The following is an 18,187-nucleotide window of genomic DNA, read 5'->3' as shown; positions in this document are numbered from 1 at the left end:
TGCGTGCGCGCCCCCGGCCAGGTGTGCTGCCCGCACACACCGTGCCGCAACCCCGCTCCCCCGTGCCTCCATACCTGTGGTCGGCTGTGGTTCTCGCACAATTTGTGCCAGCACACCTATGCCTAGGCGTGCACGTTGCGCACCCCCTCCCACCTTCTGCAGGCATGTACAAGTGGGTCATCCCCCACACATGCGTGCCTGTGCCCACACATACACACACCCCTGCTACGTGCACGCTTGGGGCTTGGTACCCTGCATGTAAAGCAGAGCCTGCATCCCCCTTGTATGCACACCTCACCCTCATCTATACAGCCCCCCTGCACATGCCCCCTCCTGGCACACACACAAACACACGTATACACCCAGGTCACACACCCTGCACCCAGTCACATACACTACATCCATGCACATGCACATATACCCAGGTCATGTGCCCTGCAGACATGCATGCACACGCAGGTTGCACACTCCTCCACCACACGCACATACACACAAACAGCTCGCACCCCTCCAGCACAAGCAGGCATGTGCCATCCCACATGCAGGGCACCCAGGCCGCGCTCACACGTGTTCACACTGTGCACCCAGGCAGCCCGGGCATGCAGCCGTGCACACTCGCAGCTCTCTGCACGCCCTCTTGCCCGCCCCGACTCATGGCGCGCTGCCCGGCCCTCCCCTCTCCCCCTGCCCAGGGCTCCTGCCACAAGCACTGCTCTGTTCCCCGGCCCCGCTGGGCACACGGGTCCCCGCTGCTCCCGCGCCTGCGCCAGCCCCTGGCACGGCTACAATGCCCCGCTCAGTTCAGCCTGGCCCTCGCCGGCTTCCTCCGGGCGCAGCCTGAATGCTTCGTTTTCGCCTTCCCTCACCCCAGCTCCAAGCCAAACAGCCCCAGCCCTCCGCCCCACGGCTCCCCGCAGCGCTAGCGCCCACCGCCCTTGTGCCAACCAGGGCCTCTTCCAGGCTTCTCCGTCCAGCTGCTCCCTGCAAAATGCCCCTTCCCCAGCTTCTGCCAGCTCATCCTGCCCCTGCTCACACTCTTCACACCTGCCTCACACCCAGCTGCAAAGAGCCTCCCTCCACCCAGCACCTCCTGTAGCCCCTTTCTGAACTCCTCTCCCGCTTTGGCTGCCCATTGCTGCCCGTCTCCAACACTTGCTTCATCCTGCCCTCAGATCCCATCTCAGACATACCGTACTTTTCCCCAAACCTCCTCCTCTTAAAGGCAAACAGTCACACACCATCCACAACTGCCTTCCTAAATCGGAAGAAGACAGAAACCACAAAAATATCAGCTTTATAGGGCTGCTTGTTTCTCTGTGTGGTAACATGAGGAGACAGTAATCTGGAAGGAAGGAGGTTTGCTGGAACCAAGCGTGATTTGAACCCTGCGCAGCCCAAGGACAGCGTACAGGAAAGCTCTGCACCCTGCACCGACACTTCTGTTCAGCAAGTTATTTTCACGGTTACACTATGCCTACCTCAGCCCCACAGTGAGTCTCCAAGGCCCATCTTTTGGGTGACACAGGAACAATTATTAGCTGGTTGTGGGTTTAATGAACCTGCAGTGGTACATTCAAAAAGCCTCTCAAGTCTAACACCAGCGACAGCAGCAGCTGCATCGTTTTCCAGTTGAGTTTCCACTGTATCATCATACTCGAGGCAGAAACTGTGGCAGCAGCACAATGCAGCTGCTGACTCCAGCTGAACCAAGGGCAAAACCAGGACAAAACAGTATTATCCTAAACCAACCTGAAGCTGGGACTACTAGGAAAACCTTTGTGTGATTGCTTATAGTAGAACACATGCTGCGGTTGCACTAAAAAATGACTCAGTACAAGGCGACATTCAGGCTAATTTGGCTGACGATGGCATTGCAGCCACCCCGCATCATCTCACTTGGCTCTTTTGAAGCATCTTCAAGAAGCAATTTGTTGTCCTCACTCAATCCCCTTCTACATAATAAGAACTCTTTCTGTTCTGCCATCTTTTCTCTCCAAATTCTCCTTTTACAAATCCAATTCTCTCCATTTCTCCTTCCCTCCCAATACTCCTTCCTTAGATCTCAGTTGTACCCATTCACTTTCTGAAGTAACTGCACTTTTCCCAGTTATTCTGTTCCCAGCAATGTACTAAGACCACTTGATCTCCCTCTGGGTTTCATCCAGGGATAATATGCAGACCACAGCCACAGGCCTTTTGGACCTGACCTTGTGCGATCTTCACCACAGATAAAGGTGAAGTCCCTCAGATGTTCAAGCTAGCACAACTTCAGGGTACGACTTTGGACTTAATTATACTGATCTAAATGCGCATTAACTCCACTGGGTAATTTTAGAAGAATCCTACTGGCATTCTGATTGAAGTCCCAAGCAAGTGCAATGTTTCCACTCATCAAATAGATCAGATAAGCAGGAATACAGTCGCTTTAAGTAAAGAGTTTCTAAGCTTATGATAACAAATCAGGATCAGTTGCACTCACTGCAGGTGGACAGAATAAGCAAAACTGATGCAACTAAATTCCCAAGGGCAGGAGCAGTACCGCATCTCTCTCAAGCTGCACATCTGTTGGTCTTGGTCCATGTCCTTTGCTATATACTAAGAATGATGCTATTCTGGGTAGGGTCTCATTAAGGAAACGCCCTGGCCCGATCCTACGGTCTCATTCTGTCCCTTGCAGGATGAAGTCTTCTCCAGGGCACCATGCTATAATCCTAAAGGAGGATCCAATTCCTGATAGTTCCCATCGTCATCAACCCCTTGTAGAATGCTTCAAAGATAAACATATTTCAGTCTCATTGTAAATATTGATGTTTCTTCCTTCCACTTCAATCACAAGGCCCTGGGCCAGGCCTCAGCTTACTCCCAAGATTCAGGACAAAAACCAGTAAAAAATAACTGCTACCTTGGGAGAAACAATACTTCTGTACCATCTATGCGAGATAAGTGCTAAAGTTGGTTAGAGATTACACCACACATAACATTTTCCTCTGGCAAGCTCTCTCCTTATATCCAAAGCAACAATGCGGCAGCTAAAGTTTAATGAAATGGTTGAGCTAATCCATGCTGCCCACAGGGGACTGTTTGCTTGCTCCATCTCCAGCATTTGTTTGACATCTTCTTGAGCCATTTCAGCTTGCTGAACCAGAAGAAAACTATTCCTTTTCTTTGGGAGAGTGCAACTGGGAAGCAGCAATTTGGCGCACTGAATCCTGAGCACAGTTTCATGTCACAGCTATGCCAGTGTCAGAGCTAGCACCTACTGGAAAGAGCAGCCCCACTTCTCCCTTCCAGGTGTGCATTCCTGTCCCCTTCTTTGTACAGCATTCCTGCTTTTGGAGGGTGAATTTTCTGCCAGTTAGCTTTCTGAACTGGGTCAGTGCAGGACCAGGCAAGAGCCAGTGCTGGCATCGGGGAAGCGGAAGAAACTCCCAGCCTGGAAGGAGAAGGAGGACAAGATCAGGATGGCTCCTTTTTGCCTGGATTTCCATTAGCTCAGGTTAGCTGCAAATGAAGCCACCCTCTAACCACAGCAGCACTTGAGCAATGGGTACTTTAGCCCCTTCCTTTTTCCAGGGAAATACTGAAGTTTGTGAGCTCAGTTCTGCAGGGCCCAAGACAGTCTTGTCCTTGGCACAGCTGCTAATGATGACTGAACTGTTTTAACTTCAGACTGAGGCAGAGACACCTCATGTTCTCTCCCTCTGCTTAGGGTATTCAGACTTTAGCCTCAAATTCAAAGCTCAGACTTTAGGGAAGAAGCAGGACTCTACCTCTTTGGCCTGTTACCCCCGCTCCCTCATGCTTCCTTCCAGCATCTTTTTGTCCTCAAGTTCTTATTCAAACAAGAACTGCCCTTTAGCTGGGTGTTCTTTGCAGGTAGACTATTACTTGTCCCTTTCCTAACTGCAACATACAGTCACTCTGCTCCTTGAATGGAGCAACACTGAGAAAAACAGTGGCTGGTCCCTGACACACAGAGTAAACTTGGTGCCAGGCCCACAAGCTAGGTAAGATTTATGCTAGTTAGTTCTTCTTTGGGACAAGGCTGAGTAAAAGATAACTACAAACAAGTGATGCTTCATGCACTGCTATCTTCAAGCCACAGCCCGAGGTCTGTTAACACCTCGATGTGCCTGGGGAATCAGTAGGTAGAAATGGTTGCCATCAGGATCTCCAATATTACACTTGTTACTGCAAGTTTGCAGACATGTCATAATATAAACAGTAACAGCTCTAGGTAAAGAAAGTGGAAAAACCTGGACCTAAGGAGGACCTTCTTCATTCCATCTGACCTCCCTCTTGCTACTTGGCTTGAGTACTTGCACTATAAGCTATCACCCCATGCCCTTCCCAACACTTAAACATACACATATTGCAAGCCACCCTCATCTCAGAGGGCACAAAAATAACCCCCCACACTTTAAAAGAAACACTTCTACTCTGAAGAAAAAAATTAAGTCCAAGTACATAGACAAGGAAAAAACCCAGCCTGTAAAAACTGCCCCCCAGGGCTCAGAAAGGTGAGAAGTGATTTATGTGCCCAAAATAAACCACTTAAGCCAATAAAATTTACAAAACCCAAAATAGTTTTATTTACCTTTCAGATTTTTGCCTTGACGAGACATTTTGCAAACATGCTAAGGCTACAAAATGTCCAAGTTGACAAAGACATGCAACGCTGACCATTCAATAAGTCACAGCTATTATAGTAGCAACCGTGCCCACCTGGGCCACAGGTCCCATAAAACAGGGATGGTGTACAGTGATTCATGGTAACGTACTACACAGGACCCAGTAACCTGAGGTAGGTCTCTTTACAGTAAGAAAACAACGTCCTACACCAGTGTTACATCCTGATCAGCAGGAACCTGTTTAAAGTTCCAGAAGACTTGGGGTGGGGGACTGTTTCCTTAACAAGTGTGCAATAAAGAAACAGGAAATATTGATGTAATTTAACCTTAGTATAAGTGAGCAGAACAACAGATTAGTGTCACCCATGCCAATGAAAGCCAACCTAAATCTCTGAGCAGCATTAGCAGATTCAAGATAAAGGAGGCAGTCAGCTGGAGCAACTCTGAAAAGGCTTTCCTGCTAGCATACAGGATATAGATTTGAACCTTATGATTAATTTGTTAGATCATTCCATGAACATTTAGATTCTGGTTGCGTGTTAGATCAGCGAAGCAGGAAAAGCTTGGGTTCTCTTGTATGAAAATAAACCCTGCTGATACAGTAAGAAATACCGTATCAGGACACTGAGAAAATGAGGCCTTAATGTGACCCAGAAGTGGTTCTCTCCCCAAACCACTCAAGAGATCACCAAAACCCTGCTTTGGGAAAGCATCATGGGAGGCAGCAGCTGCTGCCGTGGTGAACATTAGCAATGCTCCAAATAGCTTTGATAAATTACAATGCAATAGAGTTACACCACAGAGCTCTTCTCCTCTGCGCTAGACGACAATGATGGGACAATAAAAGACACTATTGCAAAGCTTCACTTCCACTCAGACACGCAGAAAATCTGGCACTAGGAAAAGACCAACTGTAAGAGACAAAATGGTGTCTGATACAGTCTGATAACAAAGCCAGATCTCTGGTACCATAAACTGTACAAAAATGATAGAAAAGAATATGCACTGTTATTAATACAGTGCTTATTTTAATATAAAATAAACAGCTTACATTTCCACTGTAAATATAGGCTATATACAGAATTATGTATAGATATAGCTACATGTATAAAGCTTCATTATAGGCCTCTGATACATTTATAACTATGGCTCCCTGAGCCATTTGTAGAGTGCATTTAATAACAAAAAATTTAGTATTATGATTATGGAATAAATACAGTAATAAAACCATGAAGAATTCTTCTTCTGACAGGGTTTTAAAAACTCTGGCTTGACACATTGTGCTAAAACTTAAAAGATGAAAAGGCAATAATCTGCTTGGAGGAGAAAGAGGAAGAAGAGCTGGCCTGCCACAGGCAGGGAGTGGAGCCCTCCAAAATAAAAGTGACTTTGCCCTGAATTTTAGCCCTTGACAGCAACCTTGTTCTCCGCAGCAGCAAACATAGCATAGAAGCGTGAGTTCTCATTGGCCAGAAGGGCAGACGGCGTGTCGAATTCCACTACCTAAAAGCAAACAAGGCAGGTAAAGTTCATTAGTAAAATCCAGCAGAAAATGTGTTCCCACCCTTGGACTTGTGACACTGCAGTAGAGAAGCCAAAATATAGTGGACAATATCCTAAGCTCATTTAGAGCCTGGCTTCAGGCTGCAATAGGCTTTTGCCCTGGAAACCTATGCTGTTTTGGGGGACCAAGGAACCTGCTTTGGTTGTCTTGTAATTTTATTAGCATACCGAGAATTTTTTTCTAATTTAAAATAAAGGAAGAAGCATGTTCTAAAGAGCACTATGTCACTCTACAAATACACATGGGGACAATTAGGAAAAGTTAAGAAATTCCCTCATTAGTAAATAATTCAATTCCTCTCCCTCTAGCCTTGGAAAACTGAAGATGGCTCCTGACTGGCTCCCAGCATCAACCAGAGTATGAAAAAGGATTAATGCTCCTAGTTTCCTACTGACTTAGGATGCAAGAGTAAATTTGTGTCTTCTTATTACAGCATGGTAAGTCTCTGCATGCCAGTAGAATACAAACAGCAAGAAGGAACCAAGAAAGCTCAGGCTATAATCGCCAAGAATGAGGGACATTAAGAACATCCAGACTGTATTTCAGAAAAATGCTTCCTGAGACAAAGTCTTGTTTAGATGAGACAACAGGCAGTAAAAGTGTGTGTTTATGCATACATACTATACCTGCGATGCTTCAAATTAGATCAGACAAACACTGGGACTATCCAGCAGGAAGCAGCCTCCAGTGGCTCTGGCAAACAGACTGAGGCAGATGCTATGGACTTTTCCTTGTCTGCCTTCACTACCCTCAAGAGGCTTGCCAAATTTCCTACACTTGATTTAACTGTTTATAGCCCCCACATGGAAGCCTGAAAAGGGGGGAGATGTACCTCTCATATGCCTGTTTGATAGGCATACGTCACGAAAATAACGGGAGACTGCCACTGAGCCCCAGCAGAGATGCTTACATTATTAATCTACTCAGGGTGTTTTTAAAATCGTTTAAAAGAGACTGTTTCTCAAAGGTACTTCTTCATAGTGTAAACCAAATTTTGCCCTCTTTGATCTTGTCGCAATAAGATAATCATTGATTCTGATGGAGAATTATTGCCAAGAATGTGAATGAGCACGCAGGATTTTCTACAGTGCGATACCAGCTATTCCTTTAGCTCAGCTTACATATATGGCACCACCAAATAGCACCAGGAACTGCAGCCACAAACTTTTTCTGCTTACCTGTCCTTGTGTTAGCACCATGATCCGATCGGAGCCCAGTACAGTATGCAGGCGATGAGCAATTGTCAGCATAGTACAGTCTGCAAATGCCTCTCTGATAGTCTCCTGAATCAGTAAGTCGGTCTCTGTGTCCATAGCAGCTGTAGCTTCATCCAGTATCAAAATCTGAAAGCAGCAGATAATCCTGCCTGTTACTCCATAGTAACTCTTTCCTTCCCTGAACATAAAAATATGCAGAGTGCGCAGAATTACCAAGACAGAGTTGCCACAACTGGCAATCCTTACAGACCTGTAGTCAGAAAGGCAGTTTTTATAACACATCCTTTTAGCTTTCCTTAGGTAATTGCCTTCCACAAAGTTACCCTATGGATCACACTTGCATTTTACGGTCACATCCTGCAGCCATAAGACATATGGGTTCTAACCTGGGCCTCAAGCTTCTACCAACTTTGGGTTTTACATTCAGTAAAATTTGTATTTGAGATTAAGCTGCTGATAAACTAGTCTGACACGGCTTCGGTGGTGACAGTTCCTTCTGGAATCAGTCAGTACTAATTAGGCTTAACAGCTTTCTTAGTTTGGAAGGAATTAACTTTCCTCTCTGACTCAGACGTACATTGATTGGGAGTATTGTCTTGACAAAGCTTTTGGTGGTGTTGTCGAAGCTATGCTAGACTTGTTTTGGGCACCTACTACAGACAGAGTAAAACTAACTCCTGCTAAGCAGCCTGGCTTGTCCCATACTGTTCTTTAAAACAGATGCAGAGTGAACCTTAAAATATTATGGGGTACATTTTTAAGAAAAAAGGATGGTTAATTCAGAGACCTGACAAGTCTCAACCCAAATAAAAGTCCTTTTTCACTGAAGTTATTATTTGGCTTCCACTCCTGAAACAATAAAAGCCTTTTTAACTTCACTGGCACAGAGTGGTCCCAAATTCCACTAGGAAACTGCATTTTAGTGGAACACCAAGCAGAAGGAAAGTGCTTGGCTGACATTTACAAAAGGTGGAAGAAGGAAAGAATCTGATGGTCATCAGCATCAGGACAGACACTACAGCTAAATCACTAGGCCTGTCTGACATACAGTTATTAACACTAACAAGCAATGCCCTTCTGATGGCAGGACATTACAGCAGCTGGTAGATGGCTACCTAAGCCTTCCTGCTTTTCCTAAACCCTACACCCTTCTCTGAGTCACACTAACTGTTGGTGTGATTCCTCTGACAGAGGGAATGAAAACTCGGCACAGAGTTTTGCTCAGCGCTGTCCGTTTGATATCACCAGCTATTTCCTCCATCCATATACTCACCTTGCAGCGACGCAGCAGAGCTCTCGCTATGCACAGTAACTGTCTCTCTCCAACTGAAAAGTTTTCCCCGTTTTCCATCACTTCTGATTCAAGTTTCATGGGCAGCTGGGCAACCTGTGTGGAAAGCAGAGGGGAGAAGCTTAGAGCATTGCACAGGTTTTCTGCATCTCCACAGCATGAGACAAATAGTTGCTCCTTCCTCCCCCCAAGTCTGATTTTGCCCATGTTCCAAAATATCCATCACGCTTTGTTGACCATCTCACCCTTTCTCTGTTGGGTAAATTATTAGCAAGCAAATAATGCTAGAGCAACAATACAACATTAGACCTGCTCAAGTCTTAAGTACGAAATGTTCGATTTCTTTAATAAAAAACAAAAAAAAGCCAACAACTTTCTTACTGAGAGTAAAGAGTGAACCTAGTTCCTGCAGAAATTACAGCCTACATTCTATAGCCACACATACAGCCTTATGCCATTCAACTTGCACAAAAAGAAGAGATGGAAATGTCATGGCAGTGAGACTTGCTGCAGAGGGCAGATATATCTGTCCTCACAAAGGAGGGATTTTAATTTCAGTATATGTGTGTATGTGTACACTCACAAATCTAAATACAGCATGCACACCTGTCTACCTCCCTATCAAAGGCACATCCAGGAAAATATCACTTCTGAAATATCACAGACCTTAGGAGTCCCTGTGAAAAAGCACTACCCTGCTATGCTAGATGCTGAAGAAATACATATCCAAAATATGGTACCTTCTCCAAAAAGTTCACAGTATCAGTATTAGAAAATTAAGCATAACCAGTGAGGGGAAAAAAAGTGCAAAGAACTTTATCTGAATGTCTCTGAAGTAGCTATTAATGGAACATATATGTTTGAAAGCCAAGACATAAACATGTCTCTCTCAGGGCACATCATACTTACACATTCCTTCATGTGAGTCCTTTCCAAAGCATCCCAGATTTGTTCCTCACTGTACTGATTGAAAGGATCCAAGTTTGACCTAGAGAGGGAAGAAGAAAGCATAACCAGAATTTGTACTGGTTCAGCAATGAATGGCAAAACTGCGGTGTGTGTGTGTCCACATGGGCAGCTCACATCTAGCCCTCCACTAACAGAATTTCCTTGCCAAGGAAATCAGATCTCCCAGTACATTAGGGTTAAAGTAGTCAAACAACAGCAGAGTAGAGAAATGGAAGACAAAGATGCAAAAATATCAAGCAAGCTTAAAGGAAAAGCAAAGGTTCCCTAGAAGATGATCACACCCAGTTCTGCATTGGGTCAGTTAAACCATATACCTCTGCTTTTTTGTGTCAAAAACGGAGAAAGAAGCAGATAGCCCTTGAACACCCATGTTCTATGTCCAAATTAACACATCTCACCAGGCAACTATTTGAGTTCAGTATGAGCTGGTAGCCCTCTTTGTCCTTCTTGTTATTTTGTGATCTGACTAACCTCACAGTGCCACTGAACAGCACAGGTTCCTGAGGAATTATTGAGAGTTTGCTGCGAAGATCTGCTAAACCAATGTCATTTATTTTCACTCCATCAATTTTAATGCAGCCTCCAGACAGTTCAACCAGACGAAACAGTGCCATTCCAAGAGAAGATTTCCCTGAAGAGGAGACAGGAGAAAAGATACTAGTCATAGCAGCCAATAGAGATGAGACAGCATTTTAAAAGCACGAGGAGTAAGAAACATTAAAGTGTTTTAAAACATCATAAAGTTGATGGCAAACAATGCTGGTAAGTAATCCAGACAGGAAAGGGGGTTCAGCATTTAAACTTCTAAACCATATTAATTGTTCATTTAGAAACTCCACTTTGCAGCTGGTTTACACCATCTCGCATACTAGTTTTTTTGATTCTTTACATTATGGACTTCCAAGACATCTTAGAGCCACATGTAGCTGACAGCATCTGTATAAACAACTTTGAGAAAGTCAACTAAAGTGCAGTAAGCATACTGTGGATAGTGTTCTGTGCTGATCAACAGCTTGGGATGTTAAGTATTACAAGCATACTAGCTCAGGCATAGCAGGATTTCCCTCTTTAAATGAAAACTTGGGTTTTTTAATTGCTTATGAGGATCCTGCTTGCATATATGCATGTGAACAGAATCCATCACTGACAGACTGCTGAACCATTCCTGGGCAGTTAACAATCAATCCAACAATTCTTTCAGATACTCAGAGAAAAAAAACACTATAACTGCCCAGCTCTGTTACCACTCTGTAAAGTCAGTGGTTTAATTCTGCCCAGTATTTTTCCTCACCTGAGCCTGTCCGTCCCACAATGCCGATCTTTTCCTTTGGTTTGATGGTAAAGGACACTTTCTTCAGCACTAGAGGGAGGTTCTCTCGGTACCGCATCTCTGCATTTTCAAAAACAACTTCACCTTCCTGTGGCCAGTCCAGAGGAGGAGTTTTATTCTTAATTCGAGCCGGAGCTTCCAAGGAAAGAGTCTTTAAAACAAAAATAAAAGTCGACTTTCCAGTAAACAAAACACCAGAGAGGAAAAATTATCAGCTGCGGCTTTCAGCAGGAGCTCTTCCCTGCAGAGTCTGCCCATGTCAGTGTAATGGCAGTTTATGATTAGCAGTGTGGCTGGATGTCAGCCCAGTGAGTCAGAAGGGATTTCCCAATCTCTTACTGGTTTGCTGTGTTACGCTCAACACACTGCTATTCCCCTCCTGTTGCTGTGATGACGACGCTGGCTTTCACAACAATGTTTTTATGCAATACATTTTGAAATCTATCTTAAGTCTATTATTTATCGGCACAATTCTTATGAGTTTGTGGGAGTTTCAAAGACTGAATGGCTTCTGGAGGCACTATCTGCAGCATTTCTATGCCTCATTTGCTATACCGTGCCACAGTCACATGTCTCAGGTCTGATAGGCATCCACATGACATGTTGCATTTTCACAGCAGTTGTTTTGTATCAGTGTTATCCCCCTTCTCTCCCTCACTCTCCCCTGTCCTGCTGGCTCACTGAGTCAGTTTGGCTCCTTGCACAGCTTGCTTTTGCAGTTACACTCTGACCTTTAATAGGTTCCTCGTTAAGCAGTTCAGATTAAACAGGGGGAAAAAAAAAGCCTGAAAATCAAACATGCATCTCCAGCTTACTTAAAAAGAGTCAAGGTCACTTTCCCATATTTGGCACCAGCTGTCTCTGAGCAAACAACAAATCCTAGCATGAGATTAACTTTGCACACCTACAAAGTAAGCACCCCCACCTAAATCAGGCCTGTCAACTCCTTTATAGTCATTATAAAGAAACTAGCATTTCATGAGTGTGATTTTCCTCATTCTAATATAAGCATTCAGAAAAGGTCAGATGAATTGCCCTCTGGAAGCAGCCATTTCCTACACTGACTATAGGGAGATCCTGCAGGGACTCTGTCAGTTGTGGACATCTGCAATAGCCGAACTTAGAGGCAGATTAATTGCACTCCAAAGATTTGACAGAAACACTGATCCTTTACAACAGTACTCCGATTCTTTGAGCTTGGTGCTGACAAAAGCAGTCTCTGTGCCACAGTGAAAGAAACCAAACCTAGGACTTGGTGAGACCCATTGTGCAGGGTGTTTCACTGTTCACCCACCCTTCATTTTAGAATCAAACTAGTTTTACACTGTTTCATAATAAAATAGCTGTCTAGACACCAAAATAAGAAAAATCATGGAAAGTGTTGCTTAATAAGAAAGCCACAATCACAGATGGTAAAACAGCCTACAGCTATCAATTTTGCCACTGAAAGGCTGCAATGTTTAAAATTAAATTTATGTTTTATTCTCTATTAAATGCACAGTCTAAGAAAACTTGTACAAGTATTGACTACTAAAAAGCCCAGATTTACCAAATGGATACATCTCCCTCTGGAGTTCAGGAGTGTATACATGTGGGAGGCTGAAAAGCCTTCCACCTTACAGATCAGACCCAGTATATGGCTTTCTCCTGGCTAGACTTTCCCATGATACTAACTCTTTCCTTACTGAAGACAACTTTGTTCATCCATACCCACTTCTGCACACACAAATCTTAGTCCTGGAGAAAGGGTTGCAGATAACCAGGGTAACGACAACTTGCTATGCAGTTAGCTTAGCACATTTATCATGTTTACAAACATAGTATGCTAAGTAAAGGCTAACCTGACTTGTTTTTTTAAAAATATAGCAATATGTTATAGCAGACAGCTGTGTGAAAAGTAGTAGACTCATTAGGATGAACCAGAATTACACATAAAACAAGTTAACACAGTTAACTGTATTTAAGCAAAGTAGTTCCATTCAGTTTGGAATTAAGTGAAAATGCCAGAACACCATTCTTTTATTGTAAAATACTGTATTTAATTCCCAGTTACCCCTTTCACGCACGAACCCCACTCTTTCTCAAGGATGTCTGCAAACTTTCAATATCCACATTTAACTTCAGTAATGCCAGGCAAAACCCCTGTCAGCTTAGTTACCAACCAACCAACTCTTGTGCCATTGACCCTGTCAGTGCCTATATACACACTTCATAGAACAAATCCACTCTACAGTGTTGCAAACGCTTTTGCCTGTAGTGTAAGATCAGAAACATACTTTCTGTACGAAGGCAGACCACAGCCAACTTCCTTTTACCTTATGCCAGCAACATAAATAGCAACAAGAAATTTTACAACAAGCAGTCAAAGGCATCATTGTCGTACCTTGATGTAGTGATCAATTCTCTCCACTGAGGTGAAGCGAGCTTCTGTTTCTGAAGCAAGTCTGACTGTAAACTGGAATAACCCTGTTAACTGGGGTGATGGGAAGAAAGAGACCAAAGTTTAGAGAGCTGTGATGGGATTTATTATTGTATAAAGAGACTAATCTAATCAGTACTTGATATAACTTGGATGCCTTGATGCAAAGTAGTCTTTCTTTAGGCAGCTTAAGTTGAAACAGCTTTAAAATAACGATAATTTATGAATCATTTGGAAAGCCAGCAGCTTAGAACAGTTTCCCACAAGAAATAGCTTAGAATATTAGCAACCTATGTTTTGCAATTTCTCCTTATTACCACCAGGAGGCAGAAAAGGCCAAACAACGGATCTAATTCAGGCATACTGAGCCCCAAAGTGTTAAATCCCACAGGGCTGAGGTACTGGATGTTGTGTGCTGTGTAGTTATATCACAAGCAATACACCAGAATGCCTTAAGACATCAGCTGGGCAGATGCCTAATGGACCATGAATCTAAACACCGGAAATATCCAGGAAAAGTGTGCAGCATGCTATAAAGAGCCTCACATGCTTCCTACTTCAGCATTTAGAAAGAGGCAGCTCCCCAAAACAATAACCTGAAGTACCTAGCTCCTCCTCATTTGTCACTGACTGCTAGCGAAAGGTTCTGACCCTGAATCGCTTCCCTCCCCCCATTACCAAAAAGATCTAACAGTATCTTTTTCCATTACAGTGCATTAAGGAAAGTTTCCATGAGGTCTTGATTAGTGTTAATTACATTAAATTCAGACATTATATATTACAGTATATGAACAAACTCACCTGCACAGCATATGAGATAGCCAGCCCAGCATAGGCAGGAGGAATCTGGCCATGCATTAAGACAATCATAAGGCCAGTGGTTGTAATGAGAGCAATGCTGATAATGTCCAGTCGTACAGCCAGCCAGCGCATTGCACAGCTGAACAGGTAAAATGGTGCCTGATTGTCATCTAGCAGCTCCTGATACCTGGAGTAAAACGGGAGATATTAGTAGACTGCCAAAAGCCTGAAATTCTACAAATAGCACAGCTGCTTTCACCCCTGCTCCAGCATCAGAATTTGGAGCGGGAAGACTAGTCAGTCTTTAGCAAAAAGTCTCAAGCCAAGTCACAAATGTATTTACAAACACTCCTGAATAATGCAGGATATCTAGTTATTTCAAACTCTCAGAAATAAGTTTCTGTGTACAACAAGTTATTAGAGGTGAATTAGAATTTAGGGACATTACAGACGCTTTCACCATGCAACCTATGCAAGATTTTTCCAAGGACACTCAATAGCTAGAAATTACTCCACACACAAAAGCAGCAGTGGAGTAGGAACAGAGTATGTGCTTTTTACACACAAGTGTAAAAGTAAAATTACAGTAAACATGATAGGAGTGTTGACACTAATTAAAACACATTAATAACCATTTGATTTACAATCCTGACCCTGTAAAGCTGAGAAAGTACATTTAAAGGGAGATGGTTTGAGAGATTTACAAAGCCAGCAAACCAGCTTTTCTGATCCTGCAACACAGCTTCACACCAGCCACAGTTGCACAAACGCCTGAAGGGCCTTAGTACCTAGCATCAGCTATGCTAAGGGACAGCTATTTGCAACTCTGTAACCTTCTATCTAAGCTGCTGTGGCAGTTTTCCCTGTGTTCCCATGCTAGTGTTCTGATGACCTTGCACCTGCAAAACTCTGATACTGTTATGGCGCATTCTCATGGGAAGCAACCACCATTGGCCTGAGAAACCCCTCACTTTCCTTCCCTTCTTGTTTTGCAGATTTTGATTTATACTAGAGAAAACCGAGCACAATGCACAAGGTAGATAACAGTCACTTAAACACTTGATAAATACTATCCAATTATACAGGTGCATAGAGACCTAACAACTCATCGATACCAATACTGAGGCTTAATTAGCATGCTCCCACAAATGCTAATAGCATTACACGCAGAAACAACCAAAAAGGAGTATGAGCAGGTCCTGATGAAAATGCGTATAGTACTATGAGAAACCCATGGCTAAAGAGTTGCCCTCATCATAACTACCTGCTGCACTGGAGAGAACCCCCAGAGGAGGCCATTCACATGAGACCCTGCCACTACTCTTCTGGGTTGACCACTGGGGAGTTTTCTCTTTCCCTTCTCTCTCTCTCTCTCCATTTTTCTCTAAAAGTAACTTTCACCATTAGAGTCGATGTATGCTGTCAACTACAGACCCTGCTAATAAATTTTTCTGCAAGTAAACCTCTCTCAGTGCTTTGTGCACCAGTGCTCTTAGCTGACTATCTGGACTGACCTGTGCAGGAATTCTTGTCCTTTGTGATAGGCATGGATGGTGGAGAGACCCTGTATGCTAGATGTGATGTGAGACAGGAATGGAGATTGTGTGATGTTGTCCAGACGCTTCAGCTCTCGAATAAAGACTCTGGAAGAAAATAAACAGTTTTAAGCAACATGTACAACCGTCATATGCAACCACTATACTGATGTGTGTATACTTGAAGAACCACATGTCCCTGCTGACAGGTCAAAGCATCTCTACTGTTAGTTAAAGCAGTTGGTACACTTACCTAGACACAACATGCAGAACTGTGAACAGGATAATGAGGGGCCCCACTGCCACCAGGAACCAGGGAAAAACTCCAGAAATCACCCCCACACAGAAGAACACAAGAATGACATTCTGGATGAACATTTCAGCTTGAAATGGCAAACGAACATCAACTGGAAAAGATGGAAGGAAAAGAGGGAGGGTCTTGAGAACAGAAGGCTAAAACAACCTAAATAAAGTAATTCAGTCCAACAGTATAGCATCACTGACAAGGACAATAGCTGCCTATGGCTTATTTAAATGTGAAACATACATTATCATTAGGGGTGTTTTTATCTTCTGAAATGCTAGTAATCTTTCTAATTATGCCCATTTGCAAGAAATAGCACTGATGCCACTCTGACCTAATTACCAGCTTTACTGTGCATCAGCTTCACCCTGATGCTCTAGGTTCCCCTCTGCATTAACTGCTAAGGGTCTATGTGCAGCCTGTAGCCATGAAAGCACATTTCTTCTTTAAGAGAACAGTCAGACATGTGACTTGGGATATCAGCTGCTTCCTACAAGTGTAACCCTGGTATGTCCCAATTCCCGCTTTGTCTATTTGAAATAAACGCTTGCATAGATATAGGGTATCCTCACCCCAACAGTAAGATTGTAGAGCGTTAGGGAGTTAACCGGGAGGTCTGAATGTGGGACTGTCTAACAACATTGAGAAAGACAAACCTTCATCCATGTCTTTGGAAAATCTGTTGAGAATCCGTCCAGTTGGCGTAGTGTCAAAGAATTTCATGGGGCTACGCAGAATCCGTCGGAAAAGCTCATCGTGTAGCCTTGAAGATGCTCTGAGAGTTCCCTGGTAACACAGCAAACATTACAGTACTACCAAAGAGTGTTTGCCTCCCATGTTTGCCTTCACATCACTGCCCTTCCCCTGGGCAACAAAACATTCCACTGATATTCTCTCTCGAACTGTAAGTACAGCTTTTTTCTTGCATTCTGGGCTTCCAACCAGTGGAAGGAAGCTATTAATTCAAGCAGATGCTTAACAGTAAACATGATGCAGCCCCAAGAGATGACTTGATGGAAATCTTGCAAGCCACAATCTGACTTCCTCAGGTTCAGAAATCTCTCTGTGAGGTGACCCAATGAACCACCACAGTGACAGCAGAAGTTGGGGGGAAGGGAGAGAGAAGCAGCAGAAGAAAACCAATAGGTGGTGCTGGCACCTACCTTTACAAAGACAACGCCGCGAACAGCCTTCAGGATCAACATGACTGCCATAGACAGAGCATAGATGCCAGCATAGTAATGCATGTGAGGGTTATCTTTCATACTGTTGCTTATGACAGTGTCATTTCCCAAAGTCACAGTGGTGTTCTGTGGGAAATTCAAGGGTTCAGTGAATAGGTGGTTAAGATAAGGATTAAGCACGTACTCTTTACACGTGGTGGAATTTAACTGTTGCCCCCTCATTATTTTTGATATTTCTTTAAAGTAAGCTCTTTACTTTTTATTTTAAATTATGCATGAAAATCTGTTGCCATTCTAGAGTAACGGAACTCAGAAACATTCCAAATTTGAAATCTTCTTGAAGTCCCTCAGAAAAGAGTGGTCTGCTATTCCTAGGTACTAACTAGGTCTTGTTAGGGCCATTTTTCTGTCTGTGTACACTTTGTTGATGTGACTTCTCACCTCAGTTTCAATGAGTCTCACACTGTGTCCCATTATGCTAGCTACTGCATAGACCCCAGAGGAAACGCCACTCTTGACTTAGACACATAGCCCCTTTCATGTTTAATGCAGCTGCACACAAATTCAGTATTTAAGAGCAGAATCATGAATAGACCCAGACACTTTTCTCCACTGTTAGCTAATTTAGCAGCATTTACACTCTTTTTCCACCTCTTGCACTTTGGTATATTAGACGCATTCTACTTTCCCTCAAAGATCGATGTGGTATTAGGGGAATTTCAAGATGGCTGTCAAATCACAGGTAGCCCTTTCCTAAGGGACTGGTGGTCCTATAAAAGGGTATCCCTGTCTCATGCTCACAGCACTCTGAACCCAGGGCAGCCCCAATCGCTTTCAAGTGGTGGGAGGCTTCTCTCCCACGAAACGCTGCAGGCTAATTTAAGAACTGATTTCACCAGGCATCTTTTAGAGGAGACAACCCCAAGTGGCAGGTGCTGACTA

At 43.7% G+C, this 18,187-nt stretch overlaps 1 protein-coding gene across 7 annotated transcripts in view; it reads right to left on the bottom strand.

The window, feature by feature from the left end:
* The window catches only part of ABCC5 (ATP binding cassette subfamily C member 5), a 76,492-nt gene that overhangs the window by 21,683 nt on the left and 36,622 nt on the right, over window positions 1-18,187 (bottom strand). For 5 of the 7 annotated variants that reach the window (XR_003254364.1, XM_026070897.1, XM_026070899.1 and 2 more), the window contains 12 exons: window positions 17,225-17,371; window positions 16,718-16,847; window positions 16,011-16,164; window positions 15,737-15,865; window positions 14,223-14,409; window positions 13,386-13,475; window positions 10,964-11,153; window positions 10,144-10,303; window positions 9,613-9,691; window positions 8,686-8,799; window positions 7,374-7,538; window positions 6,051-6,134 (listed from right to left, as the gene is read on the bottom strand). Coding sequence is in view for 6 of the 7 variants with exons in the window: in XM_026070897.1 (XP_025926682.1) it covers window positions 6,051-6,134; window positions 7,374-7,538; window positions 8,686-8,799; window positions 9,613-9,691; window positions 10,144-10,303; window positions 10,964-11,153; window positions 13,386-13,475; window positions 14,223-14,409; window positions 15,737-15,865; window positions 16,011-16,164; window positions 16,718-16,847; window positions 17,225-17,371 (1,629 nt within the window). In the remaining variant the exon portion in view is untranslated. Of the gene's footprint in view, window positions 1-1,288; window positions 3,434-4,568; window positions 6,135-7,373; window positions 7,539-8,685; window positions 8,800-9,612; window positions 9,692-10,143; window positions 10,304-10,963; window positions 11,154-13,385; window positions 13,476-14,222; window positions 14,410-15,736; window positions 15,866-16,010; window positions 16,165-16,717; window positions 16,848-17,224; window positions 17,372-18,187 lie in introns of those variants that run through there. The other 2 variants (XM_026070901.1, XM_026070903.1) reach the window with 2 other exon arrangements.

Source organism: Apteryx rowi, unplaced genomic scaffold, assembly GCF_003343035.1.
Source record: "Apteryx rowi isolate R43461 unplaced genomic scaffold, aptRow1 scaffold_32, whole genome shotgun sequence".
In the NCBI taxonomy this organism is placed as follows: domain Eukaryota; kingdom Metazoa; phylum Chordata; class Aves; order Apterygiformes; family Apterygidae; genus Apteryx; species Apteryx rowi.
This window is presented reverse-complemented; position numbering and strand designations above follow the sequence as displayed.